The sequence below is a fragment of the Mesoplodon densirostris genome, chromosome 1 (genome assembly GCF_025265405.1).
Source record: "Mesoplodon densirostris isolate mMesDen1 chromosome 1, mMesDen1 primary haplotype, whole genome shotgun sequence".
NCBI classification, from domain to species: domain Eukaryota; kingdom Metazoa; phylum Chordata; class Mammalia; order Artiodactyla; family Ziphiidae; genus Mesoplodon; species Mesoplodon densirostris.
The window spans coordinates 105,213,723-105,231,347 of record NC_082661.1 but is presented as its reverse complement, the minus strand read 5'-3'; the positions used below and the strand labels follow the sequence as shown (position 1 = coordinate 105,231,347).

Here is a 17,625-nt window from a genome sequence, read left to right as displayed (position 1 = left end):
CACTCACTACTGGGCAGCAACCTGCCCTGGGATTCCTGCTGCCAGGGAACGTGAATGAACCCCCCTCCATCACCCTGCCTGGGGAGTGGGGGTGGTCTGGGGGTAGCAGAGAGGGGGCTTGGAGGGCTGGGGGGCGGGGCAATGTCTCGGCCAGGGTCGACCCACGGTCATTATGTGGTCAGCGGTGTCTGGTGACAGCTCGGGGTGGTGGGAGGGACAGGTGCCAGAGGGCGAAGCCAGCTCGGTTGAGGCTCACTTTAAAATTGGGCCAAGCGCTTGGACGCGCAGACGCCCCCTTCCCGTCGGGCGTTTCCTTTGCTTTTGGAGGGGAGCCCGCTCCCCCCCAGCCCCGCACCGGGGTGAGCAGTGCCGGAGCGCCAGCGGCCGAGCCCCGCAGTGTGCCTGGCTCCGGAGGGCGCTCAGGTGGCCTCAGGTGCCGCGGGGCACAGCGCCGGGGCGGGGCGCGGGTAGGGCAGGGCCGGCTGGGCGCGCACCTCGCCCCGCCCGCGCGCCGCCCCGCCCGCCCCGCCGGCCGGCGCAGGGCCCTCCCGGAGCTATTTTGAAAGTGACCCTGGGCTGGGCGGCCGCGGGGCGGCGGGGAGAGGCGCGGCGGGCGCGCGGGAACCATGACAGAAGATGACCGAGGCGGCGCTGGTGGAGGGCCAGGTCAAGCTGCGGGACGGCAAGAAGGTCGGGGCGCGCGGCGGGCGCGGGGCGGGCGTGGGGCGCGGGCGGCCGCTCACGCTCCCTCTGTCCCCGCAGTGGAAGAGTAGGTGGCTGGTGCTGCGCAAGCCGTCGCCGGTGGCAGGTGAGCGGGCGCGGGGCGCGGGCACGGGACGCGGGGCGCGGGGCGGCCGGCGGCGGCCTCCTGCGCCTGGCCGGCCCGGAGCGCGGCCAGCTCGCCCGAAATAGCCGGCGGCGCCGGGGCCGAGGGCTGTAACCGGAGAGCGCTCCGGCCTCACCTCGGCCTGCGCCTGCCGCGGACGTCGGGACGCGGGACCCTCTCGCGACCGCACCGGGCCCGGGAGCCGTCATCTCAGACTCCAGGCCCGGGGCGGGGACCACCTTGGCAGAAGGGCGGATTGAGGCTCGGAGGGGCCTGCGGGAGCCGGTGGAGTCCCGAGGGGCGAAAGGGCAGGAGCCTGTTCTGGCCCCCTCCCCCATCACGCAGCAGGGAGCATCCCAGAAAGTTCTGCCCCAGTTGGGGATTGAGTCGTGTCTTTGAATCCAAACGCCGATGGGTGTTCCGGGCAGCGCTGACCCCAGGCGGCCCTTCCACCCTCCCCAGGTCTAGCCGAGGCTGGGCCGCCAGGTAGGAACGAGAAGAGTGAAATCTACCTTGTGTGTGGGCTCCGTCCCGGGAGGAGAGGACGGCCCCCTCCCAGCCCCCTGAGCGGAGCCGGCCCCCCAGCCCGGAGGAGCCAGCTGGGAGCCCCGAAGCCGGGCATCTCCAGCTCAGCGGCCGGAGGCTCTGAGCTGTGCAGCTGCAGCTGTTTCCGGAGACAGGTGCCTTGGAGCCGGCCCAGGCCCCCGGGGGTCTGTGTGGGATGCTGGGGGTGTGAGCGCACGCTCCCTCACACGTGCCCGGCTGCCCGAGAGTCTTCCGGGACGCCTGGGGTGTCTGCCATTTCCCAGGCAGGGTGTGGAGGCGCCCTCCCTGTGCCCCTCCCGGCTCCCCTCCTCCATCCCTTCTGCTGAGCCGGCTCTGGGAGCCTCGTGGTTGCGATAGAAGGGTCTGCTTTTGGCCGCGGACACACTTCACCTCCTGCCTGGGCCTCAGCTTCCCCTCCAAGGGGGCCTGGGCTCCGTGCACCCTTTGTTCAGCCGATCAGTCTTTCATGCGCAGCCCCTGCGTCAGGAGCTGTGGGGTCCTAGTCCTGGGGAGCTCAGGGGCGCCTGGTGGGGGTGGGAGGGTCAGAGCTGGAGAGAGGGGGGCCCCAGCCGGCAGGGAATGGAGACACCGGCCAGCTGAGGGTGGCAGAGGCGGGGGTGAAGGCCGTGCTGATCCAAGAGGCTATGGCCCGAGGCAGGGGGCTGGCTGTTGGTTGGGGGTTGCTTGCCGGGACAGTGGTGAGCCAGGGCCTGTGCGGGCCTCTGGGACAGGTGGCCCACCTGAAGAGCAGTCCCGGGGTAGGCCTTGTCTCTCTTGGTAGGGGGGTAGTGATTTGCAGCCCCTGGTGGTGGATTTTATGCCAGTATCCGAGAGCGCTAGTTGAGAGGTGAACTCTGGCCGGCCCTGGAGGTCACCTGTGAAGGGGGCCCTCATGCACTGCAGGGGAGTTTGCAGTGGGTCCTCAACACCGTAGACTCTGAGTCTGTAAGTGGCCTTGTGGTCATTGGGCCTTTCCTGGGTCTTACCACGTGCAGCCCAGCGGTAGAGAGCCGGGGGCGTCGGGGAAGAGCCTCCTCTGCCCTGGCGGGCGCCAGGGCTGGACTGGAGGGGAAGTCGCGGAGAAGAGGGGGAAGGCACTCGGGCAGGACTCGGCCGGGGACTGGGGCGGGGAGGGGATTAGGGGTAGTGGAAAGTACACGCGGCCCCTCTGGGCTGCTGTCCTCTGAGCCCTGCATCTCACGTCCTGGTCCCCAGGGTCTCAGAACCCCTGCTGTCACTCCCGGTTATCTTAGCAGCGCCCCCTTTATCTTCACACTGCACGAGGGCCGCGGTCATCCTCTTATGGGTGCTTGGCCTGAGGCGGAGTTGGCAAGCTGACCCCGCCGGGCCACTGCCCGGCTCTCGCCAGCCCTCCCTCTTTCTCCCTCCCGGCCGGTGCCAGTGGCCGTGATTCCCCGATGGGTCAGAGGCTCTGGACCCTCCTTGCTCTCCCCTCCCTGGCCCTTGGCTGATGAGCTGGCCCCTCTCTAGTGTGTTGGGGGGCCTGGCTGGGAGGGTTGCAGCCGCCTGGCCCCCCTTATCCTGAAGACCAGATCCCTCAGGTGGCCTTGGGGGGAGGTCCTCGTACTTGGGGTCCCCACAGCTAAGACTCCCCAGATCCTGGCTGCAGCCAAGGGGGAGCCTGGGAAGGAGAGAGGAGGGGCCGCCCTGCCTTCTCATCATGAAAACCCAGGACTCTTGTTTTTGAAAAGCGTTTCCTTCCCAGGAGGGCCCACAAGGAGAGGTTGGGAGGGAATCAGGGGCTGCAGGCGGGTGGGGGGTAGGAGGGCCCCTCTCCGCTTTGGGTCTTTTCTCCTGTTTTTGCTTTTCTTAACCAGGACCACTTATTCTTCTTACAATAAAGTTTAGTTAGTGGAAGGAAGGAAAAGCTCTGATTTTTTTTTTTTTTTTTTTTTTTTTGGCGGTACGCGGGCCTCTCACTGCTGTGGCGTCTCCCGTTGCGGAGCACAGCCTCCGGACGCGCAGGCTCAGCGGCCATGGCTCACAGGCCCAGCTGCTCCGCGGCATGTGGGATCTTCCCAGACCGGGGCACGAACCCGTGTCCCCTACATCGGCAGGCGGACTCTCAACCACTGCGCCACCAGGGAAGCCCTGATTTTTTTTTTTAATAGATCTTTTTTGGAATATAATTGCCTCACAATACTGGGTTAGTTTCCGTTGTATAGCAAAGTGAATCAGCTATACCTATACGTATATTCCCATATCCCCTCCCTCTTGCGTTTCCCTCGCACCCTCCCTATCCCACACCTCTAGGTGGTCACAGAGCACCGAGCTGGTCTCCCTGTGCTGTGGGGCTGCGTCCCACTAGCTATGTATTTTACATTCGGTAGTGTATATATGTCCATGCCACTCTCACTTCGCCCCAGCTTCCCCCTCCCCCCGCCCCCATGTCCTCACTTAAAGTGATGAAAGGGAAAACCTCTTATTGAAAAAAGTAACAATCTTTATAAAAGGCAGTAATACTTCGGTGGGATTGTGCTCCTTGGGGTCTCGACCTCTGTCCTGGCCAGAGAATTCATGCCTGGATCCTTTCCCTTGAGAGGAGGGTGGTCTGGGCCCACCCCTGGTGACCCTGGGCAGCCTCTCTCTTCCTCCCCGGGTTGAGGCTTAGGATGGTGGGAGGGGTGTCTCTCGCGTGGCTGCCCTGTGGCAGGGGCGGCCCACCCACGGGTGAGGCACCCAGAGGGGTCCTGAGCAGCCAGGGCGACTCCCCGGCCCTCCGCTCCGAGGGCCCTGCTTCACCAATTCCTGTGCAAGCTGCTGGGGCTTTATTCAGCCCAGAAAAGCCACCTGGAGGGACCCTGACTCCTGAAGCTGGCAGGGCCTTTGGGGGGTCATTATAGGCACAGGGGCTGAGACTTGCTGACCCAAGGGGTCTGGCCCACAAATGATTGGGTGCTGCCTCCTGCCCACAGCCCCTTGGCCGGCTGGGGGCTCAGCACCTGCTCCTTTCACTGAAGGTGAGGTATTAGTTCAGTATCCTCTTCCTATCCCTGTCCTCAGACAGGTGCTGAATTCCTGGAGGGCAGGTCCCTGACTTAGCATCACCCCTCACAGGCAGGCTGGCAGGGGCTGGGACCTGCCAGGTGAGGTGCTGTGAGCCCAGCCACTCTCGGCAACATCTGGCCCTGCAAACTTGCCCGGGAACCGGGGCCTCGGGACACCTGCCCTTTAAGCCGCCTGAGCTGTCCCACTGGCCTGTGCCCGTGCCTCTCCTGTGCAGTGGCAGCTCTGCTAACTGAGGTGGGTGCATTCCGAGAGGTTGGGGGTCCCAGGTGGTGATGGTGGGGAGGGTGCCTTCTCCGGTCCCACCTTCTGGCCTTGGATCAGCCGTGTCCCCCAGAATGGGCGTGACTTCTCAGTCCTGGGCTGGGCAGGCACTCAAGGACGGTGTGGGTGGTGGCTAGCCATTCCATCCCCATGGAGACCTCGACAAGGGGGCCAGGGCTTCCTGCAGCCCCTGGTTCCGGACTGGGAATCGGAGCACCTGAGCTCAGGTCTTGCCTCTGCTCGGACCAACTGTGTGCCCTGGACGAGTCCTAGCTGGTCCCTGCGGAGGGTGGATGGGTGGTGGGTGTGCATTGGGCTTGGGGCACCGTGCACTCCCGCTGCTGCCGGTGAGGTTGGGGTAGCCTGCCTGTGGGTGCCCGTGAAGCCCCCTTGTGCCCTGCATACATAGTGCACGCGCTTCCCCCTGAATTGGATCGGGAACAGGCCTGGACCGGTGGGTCAGAGGGGGGTCCCTCTGGGCTTCAGCCTGAGGCACCGGCTGGCAGGCCCAGTCAGCAGCCCCCATCCCCAGTGCTCGGCTGCCCGCAGGCCGCTGCCCAGCTGCTCTGCTGAAGGCACTGCCCAAGGTCACTGTGACCTCCGAGGGCTAAATCCAACAGCCGCTCCTCCGGCTGTGTCCCGTGGGTGGGCGTCAACCTCCGTCTCCTCTCCCAGCTCCCCCTGCCCCCAACAAGGCCCGGAGGTTTGCGTCTTCCCGGCCACCCACCCTCCCCAGGCTCTCGGCCCTGGGCTGTAAACGCTCTGAGTGCCCATGACTGACTCCATGGTTATTTTTACATCTTCAGACGCGTGTGTCCAGCTGCCTGTGTGCACGCCGCCTGGTGTCTGATGGGCCTCTCAGGCTCACGTGTCCGGGACAGAACCCCAACCCTGCCCCCTGCCCCCGGCCCCGCACCCCCTCCCCCGGTGCCCCCCTCCCCAATCCAGCATCACCCTCCTCTTCCTTTCCCTCACCCCATCATCCACCCACCAAGAGGTCCCATGAGTTAGCGCTGCCTCCGCAGAGGGAAGGCCCCTCCCGCTGTCACCATGGTTACCGCAGAGCCTAGCTTTGGGCCCCCTTTCTTCTGCTCGGCCTAGGCCAGCAGCTCCTCTGGCCTGGACAGCTGCAGGGGCCTGGAGCTTTGCTGTCACCCTGTGTCCCTTTGACACACGCAGCCAGGCTGGGCCCTCTTTGCTCACAGCTCTCGGGGCCCCTGGTGTGCTGGGATGCAGCCTTGGCCTGGCTCAGCAGGCCCACCTGGCTGGAGCCCGCCTACACCTCGGACCACTCTTCCCCTCCCTTCATGCCAGCCCTGCCCATTGGGTCCCTGCCTCTGGGCTTCTGCACTGGCTGTTCCCTCTAGCACAATACTGTTCCCTGAGGTGCTGCCGGGCTGGCGCCTTATATCCCTTGGGAGTCCGTTGTCCCTTTGGAAGAGACTCTGACCCCTGTGCTCAGGCCCCATGACAGCCGCTGTCATCAAATGCCATCCACCCCCAAATGCCGTCTACCCCTGCCATCAAATGCCGGTCCCCTGAACAGCTCTTCCTCAGAGTTTTCTTCTTTATCGACCTTTTTCAGCGTTTCTCCTCTTGGGTTTCAGCTCCGCAGAAGCTGGGCTGTGTCCCCTGGGTCCCCGGATTGTTTGTGAGTGGAATGAACTGGGCTGAGGGCTATGGGGGAGGCCGCCCCGCTGAGGGACGGAAAAGGAGGTGGGGTGGGTTCCGAGGAGCCCCATTGGGGGTCTTTCAGTGGCCCACTACGGGCAGAAGAGGGCAGGGGTGGGCTGACCCCAGAGGCGGGTACGCTCCCCTGGGTTTCATGGTGACGGGGAATGTCCCCGGCCCCAGGCCGAGGTCCCTGCTCATCCCACGCTGTGCTTGCTGGTGCGTGGCAGTCACTGAGGGCCTCTGTGTGCCAGGCTGGGGCTGTGCTGTTGCCTTGACTCCGCAGGGTCCGTTTCTCAGATGGAAAATAGAGGCTCTAAGAGCTGAGGGACGGGTTCCCAGACACGGATGTGGGACGTGAACCGAGTCAGCTGGTCCCCACGGCGGCGCCTGTGCACAGTGGTGGAGTGTGTGCGTGTGTATGTGCAAGCGTGCAGGTATGCATGTGTAAGCACACGTGTGTGAGCACGCACGCACGCGTGATCAAGTGTGTGGCTGTTTGTGCACATGCACAGGAGTGTGTGTTTGTGCCTCTGCGTGCACACCCTTGGTTTAATCTTTGGCACTTTTGTCATTGCCCCATCCGTGCCTCCTTTCACTACGATGACCCCAGTCCCCTCCACCCCTGGCCGAGAGCTACCCCGGCAGCGAGCCACCCAGGCCCTGAGGCGGCTTCATCTCTTGCCCCTGGAGTCCGGACGCCCAGGGCCAGGTTGCAGCCTGGCTGTGCCCCTGCAGCTCCACACTTCAGCTGGATGGGTGCTGCCGTGAGCGGGGTCCTCAGGCCCTCGCGGCCCGCGTGGAGAGAAAGTGGCCACGTGAGTGGGTGGCCCGGAGCGCGGGGTGGGGAGGCCAGTGATGTTCCCTTGGCAGCTGACCGGGAGACCTCACCGAGTGACCAGCCTCGCTGGGCTTCTTGCGAGGGGCGCAGCCCTGGGTGCTCCCAGCGAGGGTCCCCTGTGGAGCTGGCCAGTCGGTGCAGGCTCCCGGGTCCCTTTGGCGCGTCTGCAGGAAGGGCTGGTGATGTCACTGCTCCCTGCTGCTTTGTCTCAGGCCTAGACCTGAGAATTTCTGTTCCTCCGGTGCCTGGTACTGAACAGCTTTCCACTAAACAGCGCTCCTCACAGAATAGGTTTTCAAAATAGGATCAATTCATGGCCCGAAGTGATCAGGAGGGAGAGGGGGTGGAGCAGCTGCCCATCAAAGGGCCCCACCCACGCCCCTCCCAGGAGCGGAGTTCTGCCTCAGCTAAAGGTGCCCACTGCGGGGGTGCTGGAGGGTGCCGGGGGGCTGGAGGGTGCTGGGGGGGCTGGAGGGTGCCGGCTGAGTGGCTGGACAGTAGCTGCGCCAGCTGTAGCCCGACTGTGACTCTGGGCAGCTTCCACCAGGCAGAAGATGGGGCTGTCACACAGCCTCGACCCTCACCCTGTTCTGTTCATATGTAAAATGAAATCAGTGACGCTGAGGGTGTGTTGGCTTCCTGGGGCTGCAGTAATGAATTGCCACAAACTGGGGGGCTTGAAACAACAGAAATGTGCTGTATCACAGTCCTGGAGGCTGGAAGTCCAAAATCCAGCAGCATTCTCCCGCTGAAGGCGCTGGGGAGCACCCTTCCCACCTCCTCCGGCTCGGGCAACTCCAGGCCTCCTGGGCTTGTGGGCACATCACCCTGTGACTTGTCTTCTCGTGGCCTCTCCTCTGTGCATCCATGTTTCCTTTTTTGTCTCTTATAAAGACACTCGTCTTTTTTTAAAATAAATTTATTTATTTATTTTTGGCTGCATTGGGTCTTCGTTGCTGCGCGCGGGCTTCTCTCTAATGGTGGTGAGCGGGGGCTACTCTTCGTTGCGGTGCGCGGGCTTCTCATTGCGGTGGCTTCTCTTGTTGCGGAGCACGGGCTCTAGGTGCGTGGGCTTCAGTAGTTGTGGCTCGCGGGTTCTAGAGCGCAGGCTCAGTAGTTGTGGCGCACGGGCTTAGTTGCTCCGTGGCATGTGGGATCCTCCTGAACCAGGGCTCGAACCTGTGTCCCCTGCATTGGCAGGCGGATTCTTAACCACTGCACCACCAAGGAAGTACCAAGACACTCGTTTTTAGATTTAGGGCCACGCGGATAATCCTGGGTGACTCATTTTGAGATCCTTACCTTGTTCACATCTGCAAAGACCCTTTCTCCAAAAAAGGTCATGTTTGCAGATTTGGGGGGTCAGGACATGGACATGTCTTTTGGGGAGCCCCCATTCACCCCACTGCAAGCGGGCGAGGGTACGCATTGATTCTCAGATCTCTGTAAGGAGTAGGATGTGAGCTGCATTTCAGACAGAGCCAGGATCCAGAAAGATTGCACCAGCCCAGGGAAAAGGGTCTTGGGGACACATGTTGGCTCTTCCATGTAGGTCCCCAAGCCAGCCTTGCAAGTGCAGGCGTCCAGGGTGGCAAGACCTGCTTGGCAGCAGGAGGCATCTGAGGAGCGTGACGTATGGGGCGACACAGGGGCTTGTAGCAAACTAGGCTCTAGACTACGAGTCGGCAAACCAGGGCCCTGAGCCAAATCCGGCCCGCTGCTTGTTTCTGTTATAAAGTTTTATTGGAACACAGCCATTCACTTATGTGTGGTCTGTGGCTACTTTCGCAGTTCAGTAGTTGTGACAGAGACTGCGTGGTCCACGTAGCCAAAAACAGTTACTGTCTGACTCTTCACAGAAAGGGTTATGGACCTTGCTCTTGGCTATATCACTGGGAGCATAACTCCTAGAACAAAGGGGTGACAGTCTGGCCCTGCCTTGCTGTTAAGGCCACAACTAAAGCGAATGGTCTTTCCTGTGACAGAAGGCCCTCACCCTCATCTGTGCCAGGGGATGGGGCTGTCACTGCTCCAGCAGAAGAGGGCCTGCCTTCAAGAGCTCACCTTCCAGGGTGGGGAGTGGGGAGACTGGAAATAGACAGGGGACAGACAGCTACCTAGAAAAGCCACCGAGAGATGCCGGCCTTCCCTGGGGAGAGGAGTGGCAGGAGGGGTCGGCGTGTCTGGGGGTGGGGCAGCCCGTGTGGCTGGCAGGGCTGTCCTCAGGCCCGTGGTCCCTTCCCTAGCTGCCTCGGTGGCTTCCCTTTGTCCACACACATTTTTACTGGGAGTCTTTCTGTGCTCACCGCCTCCCCAAGCTTTTACCTCTTGGGCCTCTGGTGACACATCAGGGAACACTTCCATAACAACACATGCCCTGCGTGCCACGTGTGTGACTAATTTCTCTCCGGGCCGGGCCACGAGTTTCCTAAGGGAGCCATGCTCGGGAGAGAACACGCTGGAACCCTTGGGTGGGCAGATGGGTTTTTGTGGGTTCTGGGATTTTGTTTGTTTCCCTCAAAATGAGAACATCTTTGCTTTCCTCTGACATAAGCATTGCAAACACTACAAACAGGGTCTCAGATAGGAAGTGGAGCTCCCCCATCACAATCCCCAGATTTTGTAAATACAGGCGTGTTGGAGCCCAGTCACCCAGGCTGATCTATGTACTGCCTGGGGCTGCTTTCACGCCCGACGACGGCAGAGGTGGGTGGCCGGGACAGACTGTCCACCCTCTGCCTTCATAAGGAAGGGGCTGTGACTGTGGTTTGATGGCAAACAGGCAGGAAGCACCACCCTTGTTCTCCATCTGGTGGCAAAGATGAGTCTTGAGTCAAGCTCGTTGTGATCTGGTTGTCACTTGGGTCTGTGGGGCTGCTTTTCCAGGGTGCGGGGGTTGGGTCGGAGGAGGCAGTTCATCACTCCATCCCCTGCCGTCCTCCTGCGCCCGCTCCTCTGTCCTCTCCTGCCCGGACGAGGGGGCTTGATCGTCGAGCGTCCGTGCGGGGCTCAGGGCTGTCTGACACTTCAGTGTTCACATTAGGCCCTGGACTCCTCACCTTCATCAGAGACGGGGCGGCGGCCGTGGTGGGTGCGCTTAGGAGGGTCGCTCGTGCTCTGATCTAGGGCGGTTCGCCAGGGCCACACAGGCGGCCAGGAGCGCCGGGGATACCAGCACAGCGATTAGGGTGTTGAGGGAAATGGGAACTTGAGACAGACTCTGGCGCGTCCCCTGCAGGCTCTCGGGGGCGGCTCGTATCGGGTCTGGCAGAGGGACCCAAGCCCAGTGGTCCTCCTGCCCCTCCCCGGCTCTGGAGTCCGGGTCACACCCTGGAAACGGAGAAATCCAGGAGGTGAAGTGGGTCTGGGTGTGGCAGGAAGCCACCCTTGCAGGGCCGAGGCGGGAGGCCTGAGTCCCTGGGCAGGCTCTGTGCTGTCCTGCCAGCAGCCTGAGTGTGGCCCCCGTGGCCCCAGGGTCTGGGGCAGGCTGGAGGCCCTGGCTGGGGGCCAGAGTCAGGTGGGCGGGCCAGCCAGGGGGGGTTCTGAGCCCACTTCCGCTGTGTGGCCCGGGGCCGTGTGGGTGGGGTCACCCTCTTGCACACGAGGAGGTGGAGGCGCAGGGTGGCCGGGGAATTGCCCGGGGTGTGCCTGGGGCCCAGACTCTCGGGCGAGGGGATGCTGGGGACGGGGCGGTAGCTGCACTGGGCCTACGTGCCTGACGCCATCCTCCCGCGCCCTCCGCAGACTGCCTGCTGATGCTGGCCTACAAGGACAGGTCAGAGCGAGCCAGAGGGATGCGGGAACGCAGCAGCCTCGCGCTGGAGGACATCTGCGGCCTGGAGCCCGGCCTGCCCTACGAGGGCCTGGCCCACACACTGGCCATCGTCTGCCTGTCGCAGGCCGTCATGCTGGGCTTCGACAGCCGGGAGGCCATGTGCGCCTGGGACGCCCGGATCCGCCACGCGCTGGGTGAGGGTGAGTGACACCGGTGCAGGGCTCCGGGGGCCCAGCCTCTGTCCTGCAGTGTCCCGCAGGCCTCACTGATGGGCTGCAGAGGCCAGGACGCGACTCCAGGCCACGGAGCCCAGTGCTTGCTGAGCGCCCTCTGCTCGGCCGCAATTGGGGCGGGGGGCTGGGGGCTGGCCCCTCTTGAGCTCCCTAACTTGACCCCATTCATCTGAACTAGAGCTTTTAGCCCCAGCGGGCGGCTGGCTAAGCAGAGTGATCTGCAAGTGCTGCCCTTTGCTTCTCACCGGGCCGCCTGAGCCCAGAGCCGGAGCAGGAGGAGCGGTGTCCCTCAAGGGGAGTAGTGGGGTGCAGGGAGTGCTCTCGGGAGATGTGGGGACCCAGCCCACCTCTCAGCCCCGCTGCCCACCCGGCTGTGTGAGCAGAGGCGGGCGGGCCCCCAGCTGAGCCATCAGAACCCATGATATTTAAAAAAAAATTTTTTTTAAATTGAAGTAGAGTTAATTTACAATGTGTTAGTTTCAGGTGTCCATCAAAGTGGTTCAGTTACACACATATACGTATATTCTTTTTCATGTTCTTTTCCATTATAATTTATTACAGATAATGAGTATAGTTCTCTGTGCTATACAGTAGGTTCTTGTTGTTTACCCATTCTATATATAGTAGTGTGTATATTTTAACCCCCACGTCCTAATTTATCTCGAAACCTGTGATATTTTAACACCATATTTAAAAAATTCAAAATTAAAGCCAAAAGCCCGTGACGAATAAAGTGTCAGAATTTAGAGTGAAGCTGGGCTCCGAGCCACCCTCAGCCATTCCCGTCCTCAGCTGCCCCAGCACCACAGCCAGCCTGGTCTCGATTCACACATTTGCTGTTTCGCTCACCGTGGGCTTTTTGCATTAATTTTTGTTGTTTAAATAATCATTAAAATGTCAGTGATCTTGGCCACTGTTTTGTGCCCAGGTAAGAGCCTTGCTCACCTCAAGCCAGCCCAGCCCCGCTAGGGGGCTGCGGCCCCTCCAACCTCCGGGCACCCCCAGAGCAGTCCCCTAGTCTGGGGATGTGTGGACGGCTCAGTGAGGGGATGCAGTGGCAGAAGGGAAGAGCCGCACCTTTCCAGAAAGTTCTGCGGTTGGGGGTTCCCGCCAGTTCAGCCTGGCTCAGGGCACGGCTCCTTTTCTGCTACGGGGCAGGCAGGGCCCTTGCACAGAGGCAGCTGGCACCCTGTCTTGGCACCTTGACAGAAATCACCAGGACACTGATGGGGTCGCTGGCCTCCTTGGGCCGGGCATGGCAGGCCCTCAGGGCTTCCTTGCCTAGGAGCCCCTCGGCGCCCCACTGCAGGGGCTTGGGTGGGGCTCAGGGAGGAGGAGGTGGGGCTGGGACTGGGCCCTTCTGGGTTGGAGATGAGGCTGGTGGGCATGGGCGGGTAGGCCACTGTCCACTCCTGGGCCCGGCTGCTCCGGGGTGCACCCTTTCCGAGGTGGGAGGCATCTGGGGAGAGAAGACCATCCTGCTGAGGGGCTTCAGGGGCAAAGCGCCGAGCCGAGGTAGCGGATGAGATCTCGGGGAGCAAGTTGTCCTGCTCGGCGCCAGGGAGAGCCCCTAACTGGAGAGGGAAGGGGGTCCACGGTTTCCCGAGCGTCCCTGCGGTCAGGCTGGGCTGTGAGGCAGACCTTAGACTCTACATGGACCAACGGGAGGCTGGGCCTCCTGGGCCTCCGTTTCCCCATCTTTGAAATGGGACCACAGCAGCTACCCTTAGCGGGGGTTCTCAGAGGACGTGCTGTGAACAGGAGTCCTGAGGCCGCGGACCTACCAGGAGTCGCATGTGAGCTTTTACTGGAGCTCGCCGGGGCCGAGTTAGGATGGGGAGGGGGCCCCCTGAGGATGGGAGAGGTGAGTGTAGCCACCTCGGGGCTGGACGCTGTGCTGGGAGGCGGGGCGGGGCAGACCTGCCCTCTGAGCTGACCCTGGGATGCTGCGCCCCCCTCCCCCGCCTCTGCCCCAGCGAAGCCCTCTCGCCCCTGCCCCGCCCTCAGTGCACAGGTTCCACGTGACCGTGGCTCCAGGCACCAAGCTGGAGAGCGGACCCGCCACCCTGCACCTCTGCAATGACATCCTCGTCGTGGCCAGGGACGTCCCTCCGGCCGTCACGGGGCAGTGGAAGCTGTCGGACCTCCGGCGCTATGGGGCCGTGCCCAGCGGGTTCATCTTTGAAGGAGGGACCAGGTGTGGGTACTGTAAGTATGTGGGCCGTGGGGACCCTGGGCCATGGGCAGCCCCAGACCTCCCGGCTTCCCGGCCCGACCGTGGTTCAGAGCCGACCCTCCTGCTTGCAGCTGGCCTCTCAGGGACACGGCAGGGTTATGTCTTTTAACGTCGAACCCAGACCCTCAGCTGTCTCTGTTCTTGCTGTTGGAGGGTGGGTGCTTGGAGGCTGAGAGGAGGGCCCCTCCCGCAGGAAGCCCGTGCATGGGCCACCCGGAGGCAGCTCATGGGCCTACGTCCCAGGTCACAGAGCATCAGAGCAGCTCAGGTTGGCTTTAAAAAAAAGGGGGGGGGGGGGAAGAAGAATAGATGCATTTATTGAGGATGTGCTGAGAAACTCCGTAGTGGACCCGCCAGCTCCCTTGGCCCTCCCAGGCTGGACGTCACAAGTGGGGGCCGAATGCGAGGGCCCAGCAGTGAGGCAGGGGTCCCGAGGGCCGAGGTGGTGTCCGAGCTCCAGCAAGCTGTCCTCCAGGCCGGGAAGGGCATGGTGGGAGTGGGGGATGTTCCAGTGCCCCCAGCCTGCTGGTCTCTGAGTTGGGGGCCACTGTGGACCTGCTGTCACTGCAGGGAGCGAGAAGTCCCTTCCCTCCTCCCCAGAGGGGCCGAGCCTATCTGCGTGGCCTCCCCGGGCTTGCGGCCAGCTGAGTGCCTCCTGCTGACCAGCTGGGCGGCCTCGAGGGCCACGGTCAGTGTGCTGGGCTGTGGGCTGTGCATCCCCACCTCCGTTCAGCCTGGGACCCTGGTCAGGGGGATCATAGGCCCCTCCTTCGTGTGCAGGGTGGATGGAGGCTCTAAGCCAGGGGCGACCTCTCTCCACCTCCCCACCCCCGTAAAGGGGCATTAACCGCCCCCCTCTCTACCACCCGCAGCCTCATGAGAGGACGAAGATGGCAAGGGCCTACTGCAGGGTCTGGCACACTCTCGGTATGGCCAGGATGGGGGTCCACCTGGCTCTGGGGCCTCGGTCATGCCTGGATTTCTCTGGACAGAGGACACGGTTGTGCTGTGTGCTGGGCATCTGGCTCCCTCATTCCGCAAGGGGTGTGTGAGGTGGGACAGGCTGATCTGGCCCAGCCGGGCAGCCCGAAGGGCCCTGCCTTTGAGGGGACAAGATGTAAGCTTCAAAGGCGCTTAGCAAACAGGTGAACAAGCAGGTGAGGGCCAAGTTCCTGCTCAAGGCAGCAAGATGTCTATAGCCACTGAATTGTATGATGCTCCCTGGTCCTGGGCTTGGGGGAGGTTAAAAGCTTGGAGAGGCAAAGAGAGGCAGGGAGGGGTGATGTAGCAGAGGCGTGGGTGGACCTCTGGGGCGGGCAGTTTGGTGCAGTGGCCCTGGAGTGGGTGGGGCAGCTGCAGACAGCGCCCGAAGGGCCTTGACCGTGGCTGGGCCTGTGCATTTCCCACCTGGAGTTTTTGAGCATGAGCGAGGGGTGAGCACAGCTGTTGGCCTGCCTGCCTGGGCTGTTGTGGAAGGACGCACGGGACACTGGCCAGAGTCCTTTCTGCTGGGCAAGCCCTGGGCCACCTCATCTTTGGTACATCAGAGGTGACAGCAGCGGGTGGTGCAGGGGACCCTGGCCCAGCTTTGTTTCCCTCCCTTGCGTGGCTGGCCGGGAGTCGCAGGTCACAGCATACTTGGCACATGGAGGCCCTTCCCTTCCGAGATCTCCTCCATGTGGAGCCCTGGAGCTGCTGGGGGCACGCCGGGCAGGGTCGGAGGGAGAGACCAGCGTCCTGGCTGGAACTGTGGAATCCCTGCGCGCTGAGGCTCAGACAGGATGGCTTGTGGCTGCTTTGAGGACTGGGGTTCAGACCTGGGGTTGGTGCTGGTGTGTGCCCTCGAGCAGGGGCAGGCCAGGAGGACCGGTTCCTTGGAGACCGTTTTATTTGCCCCAACATAATGTAATAGAGCCCTCTGGATATTTTTCCCCTGAGGCCTCAGGGTTGAAAATTCTGACTCTTGGTGTGGGTGGGCTCCTTCTGCGATCGTCAACAATTCCAGGCGTCGGAGCAGCGCTTCCTGCGAGGGCAGAAGCTGAACCACGAGCCGCTGTGCCTTCCCTGGGTCCCCAGCGTGAACTGTGACAGGGCTGCCCTGGTGCTTCTGCCCGAGGCCTTGAGTTAACTCTGTCCACCAACGCGGGCTGGCCCAGCGGATCTGCCTTGACCGCAGGCTGCAGGCCGGACATTCTCCCTCCCGCTGAGGGACCCTGGACCGCGAGAGTCCCCCTTGGGCATCCTCATCTCCCCTCCAGGCTGTCTGGAGGCCCCTGGCCAAACCCACCCAGTCAACAGTGGCCGAACACGGTGGTGGGTGGCTAGGCCAGCCTGTCCCGACCCTCTGCCCCCGGCAGGTCCCACCGGGCTCCGTTCTCTTCCAGGGACAAGCTTGCCGCTGCTCTGCTGGTTTAAGCCAGTTTTTAGGCTGTTACCGGACTCGATGCAGGGCTGGGTGGGAAGGGGCGGTGCACCCCTGTGCGTGTGGTCAGAGCACCAGGCCACTCAGGACCCGGGCCGTCCTGGGAGGAGGGCAGCTAGTTCAGGTCCAGGAAGGGGTGTGAGTTAGGGTCCTGGGGCCACGTAGCAAATGACCACAAACCGGGGCCTTAGAACAACACAAATCTGTTCCTTCACCGTTTCGTTCAAAGTCAAAGTTGGGGGAGGGCCGGGCTCCCTTGGGGGCTCCAGGGGAGGGTCTTCCCTGCCTATTCCAGCTCCCGGGGGGGCCAGGTGTGCCCGGGCTTGTGGCCGCATCACTCCCGTCTCTGCTCCGGCATCATGGGGCGTCTCTGTAGGACACCAGTCGTTGGATTTAAGGCCACCCCACACTCCGGGATGGTCTGTCTGAGAGCCTTCACTTGAGCACACCTGCAGAGACCCTTTTCCAAATAAGGCCACAGCCATAGGCTCCAGGATGTGAACCTGTCCTTTGGGGCCACTGTTCAGCCCTCGACAGGGGTCACCTGAACTGTGAAGGTGCCAGCATCCAGATCTCGATGACTCTGGGCACCGGGACAGAGAGTGGGTTAAAGTCCCCAGAAGGCCCTGGAGGGTTTTGGATGTAAGGAATCAACATCTTCTCCCCTGGGGCAGGTCCCAGCCTGGACTCTGGGCCCCCCAGCCCACACCCCCTGGGCCCTCAGCCTCAGACCACTCCAGAGAGCAGTAACTCGACCCTGGCCCCCTTCACCCATCCTGAGGCATCAGTGACTGGATGTCAGGAGAGGGCCCTGTAGAGTGTGGAGGAGGGGTTGGGCAGGTGTGACCAGGACCTGGCAGGTGTGCGGGGGGCTCTGTGTGGCTCTGGGTACCGCGTGGGTGGACGTGTCCTCTCTGTGGCCTCCACATGGACGACAGCCTGTTCAGATTATTCGGATGGGGGTTGGGCTTGGTGGCCGGGAGCTTGAGGTCCCCCAGCGTGGCCCGATTCTCTCTCTCTGGGGTGGTCATGGCCCGCTGTGTGTGTTTAGGGCTGCAGGGCAGGGGCAGGGCATGCTGGTGAGGGTGGCACAGAGATTTGGGGGCCCTTCCCCACCAACAGGCTCAGCAGGCAGGGAGAATGGTGGGCCCGGGAGAGTAGGGTCTGTCTGGGGTCTGGAGCCCAGGGAGGGCTTTGGAGAGGGCCAGGGGGCATTTGAACAGGGCCTAAGCATGAATGGAAGTTTCTAGGATGAGGGGCCCCAGAGGAAGTCCCCGTCCTTTACATTGGCAGTTCCTGTCAAGGGCACTTCAAGGGCATTTCCACATCCATATGAGCCGGCTGCGGACAGGATCGGGGTCCTCGGATGCTGAGGAATTCAGCAGGTGGTGGTGGGCGGGGGTCCAAGGCTGGCCCCTGAGTCTGTGCAGGCTGCTCCCCCTCTCCTTCTCCCTAGCTCCTCGGGGTCCAGGCCATCCTGCCAGTCCCTTGGGGTGCAGTGAGCATTTTTAAATGATTTTTATATGTGCGTAAAAGATGAAGCTCTGAACTAGGGAGAGACCGTCTTGCTACGCCTGCCCAGCTCTGAGAAGCCCTTAAGTGCCTCTTTTGGGCCTTCGTGGTCCAAATGCTGGTCTCGCTGGAACTGCTGGAGCCCTGGTCTTGAAACCCAGGAATCTTGGGGAGGAGGGAATGCATTCAGGGGCTTCTCTGTGGCCTGCACTGGGTGAGGGGTTGGAGCTGGGAGCACACGGCTGGGAAGACTCAGCCTATGTGGGAGGACA

The 17,625-nt window shown here is 62.5% G+C and overlaps 1 protein-coding gene across 3 annotated transcripts in view; it reads left to right on the top strand.

Moving 5' to 3' along the window:
• Nucleotides 1-567: 567 nt before the first annotated feature.
• DOK7 (docking protein 7) overlaps nt 568-17,625 on the top strand; it is a 34,092-nt gene continuing 17,034 nt past the window's right edge. Inside the window, exons 1-4 of one of the 3 annotated variants that reach the window (XM_060089387.1) lie at nt 568-690; nt 763-808; nt 10,920-11,150; nt 13,191-13,391. In XM_060089387.1, the coding sequence (XP_059945370.1) occupies nt 637-690; nt 763-808; nt 10,920-11,150; nt 13,191-13,391 (532 nt within the window). In that variant the 5' untranslated portion in view covers nt 568-636. Of the gene's footprint in view, nt 691-762; nt 809-10,919; nt 11,151-13,190; nt 13,392-17,625 lie in introns of those variants that run through there. The other 2 variants (XM_060089397.1, XM_060089405.1) reach the window with 2 other exon arrangements.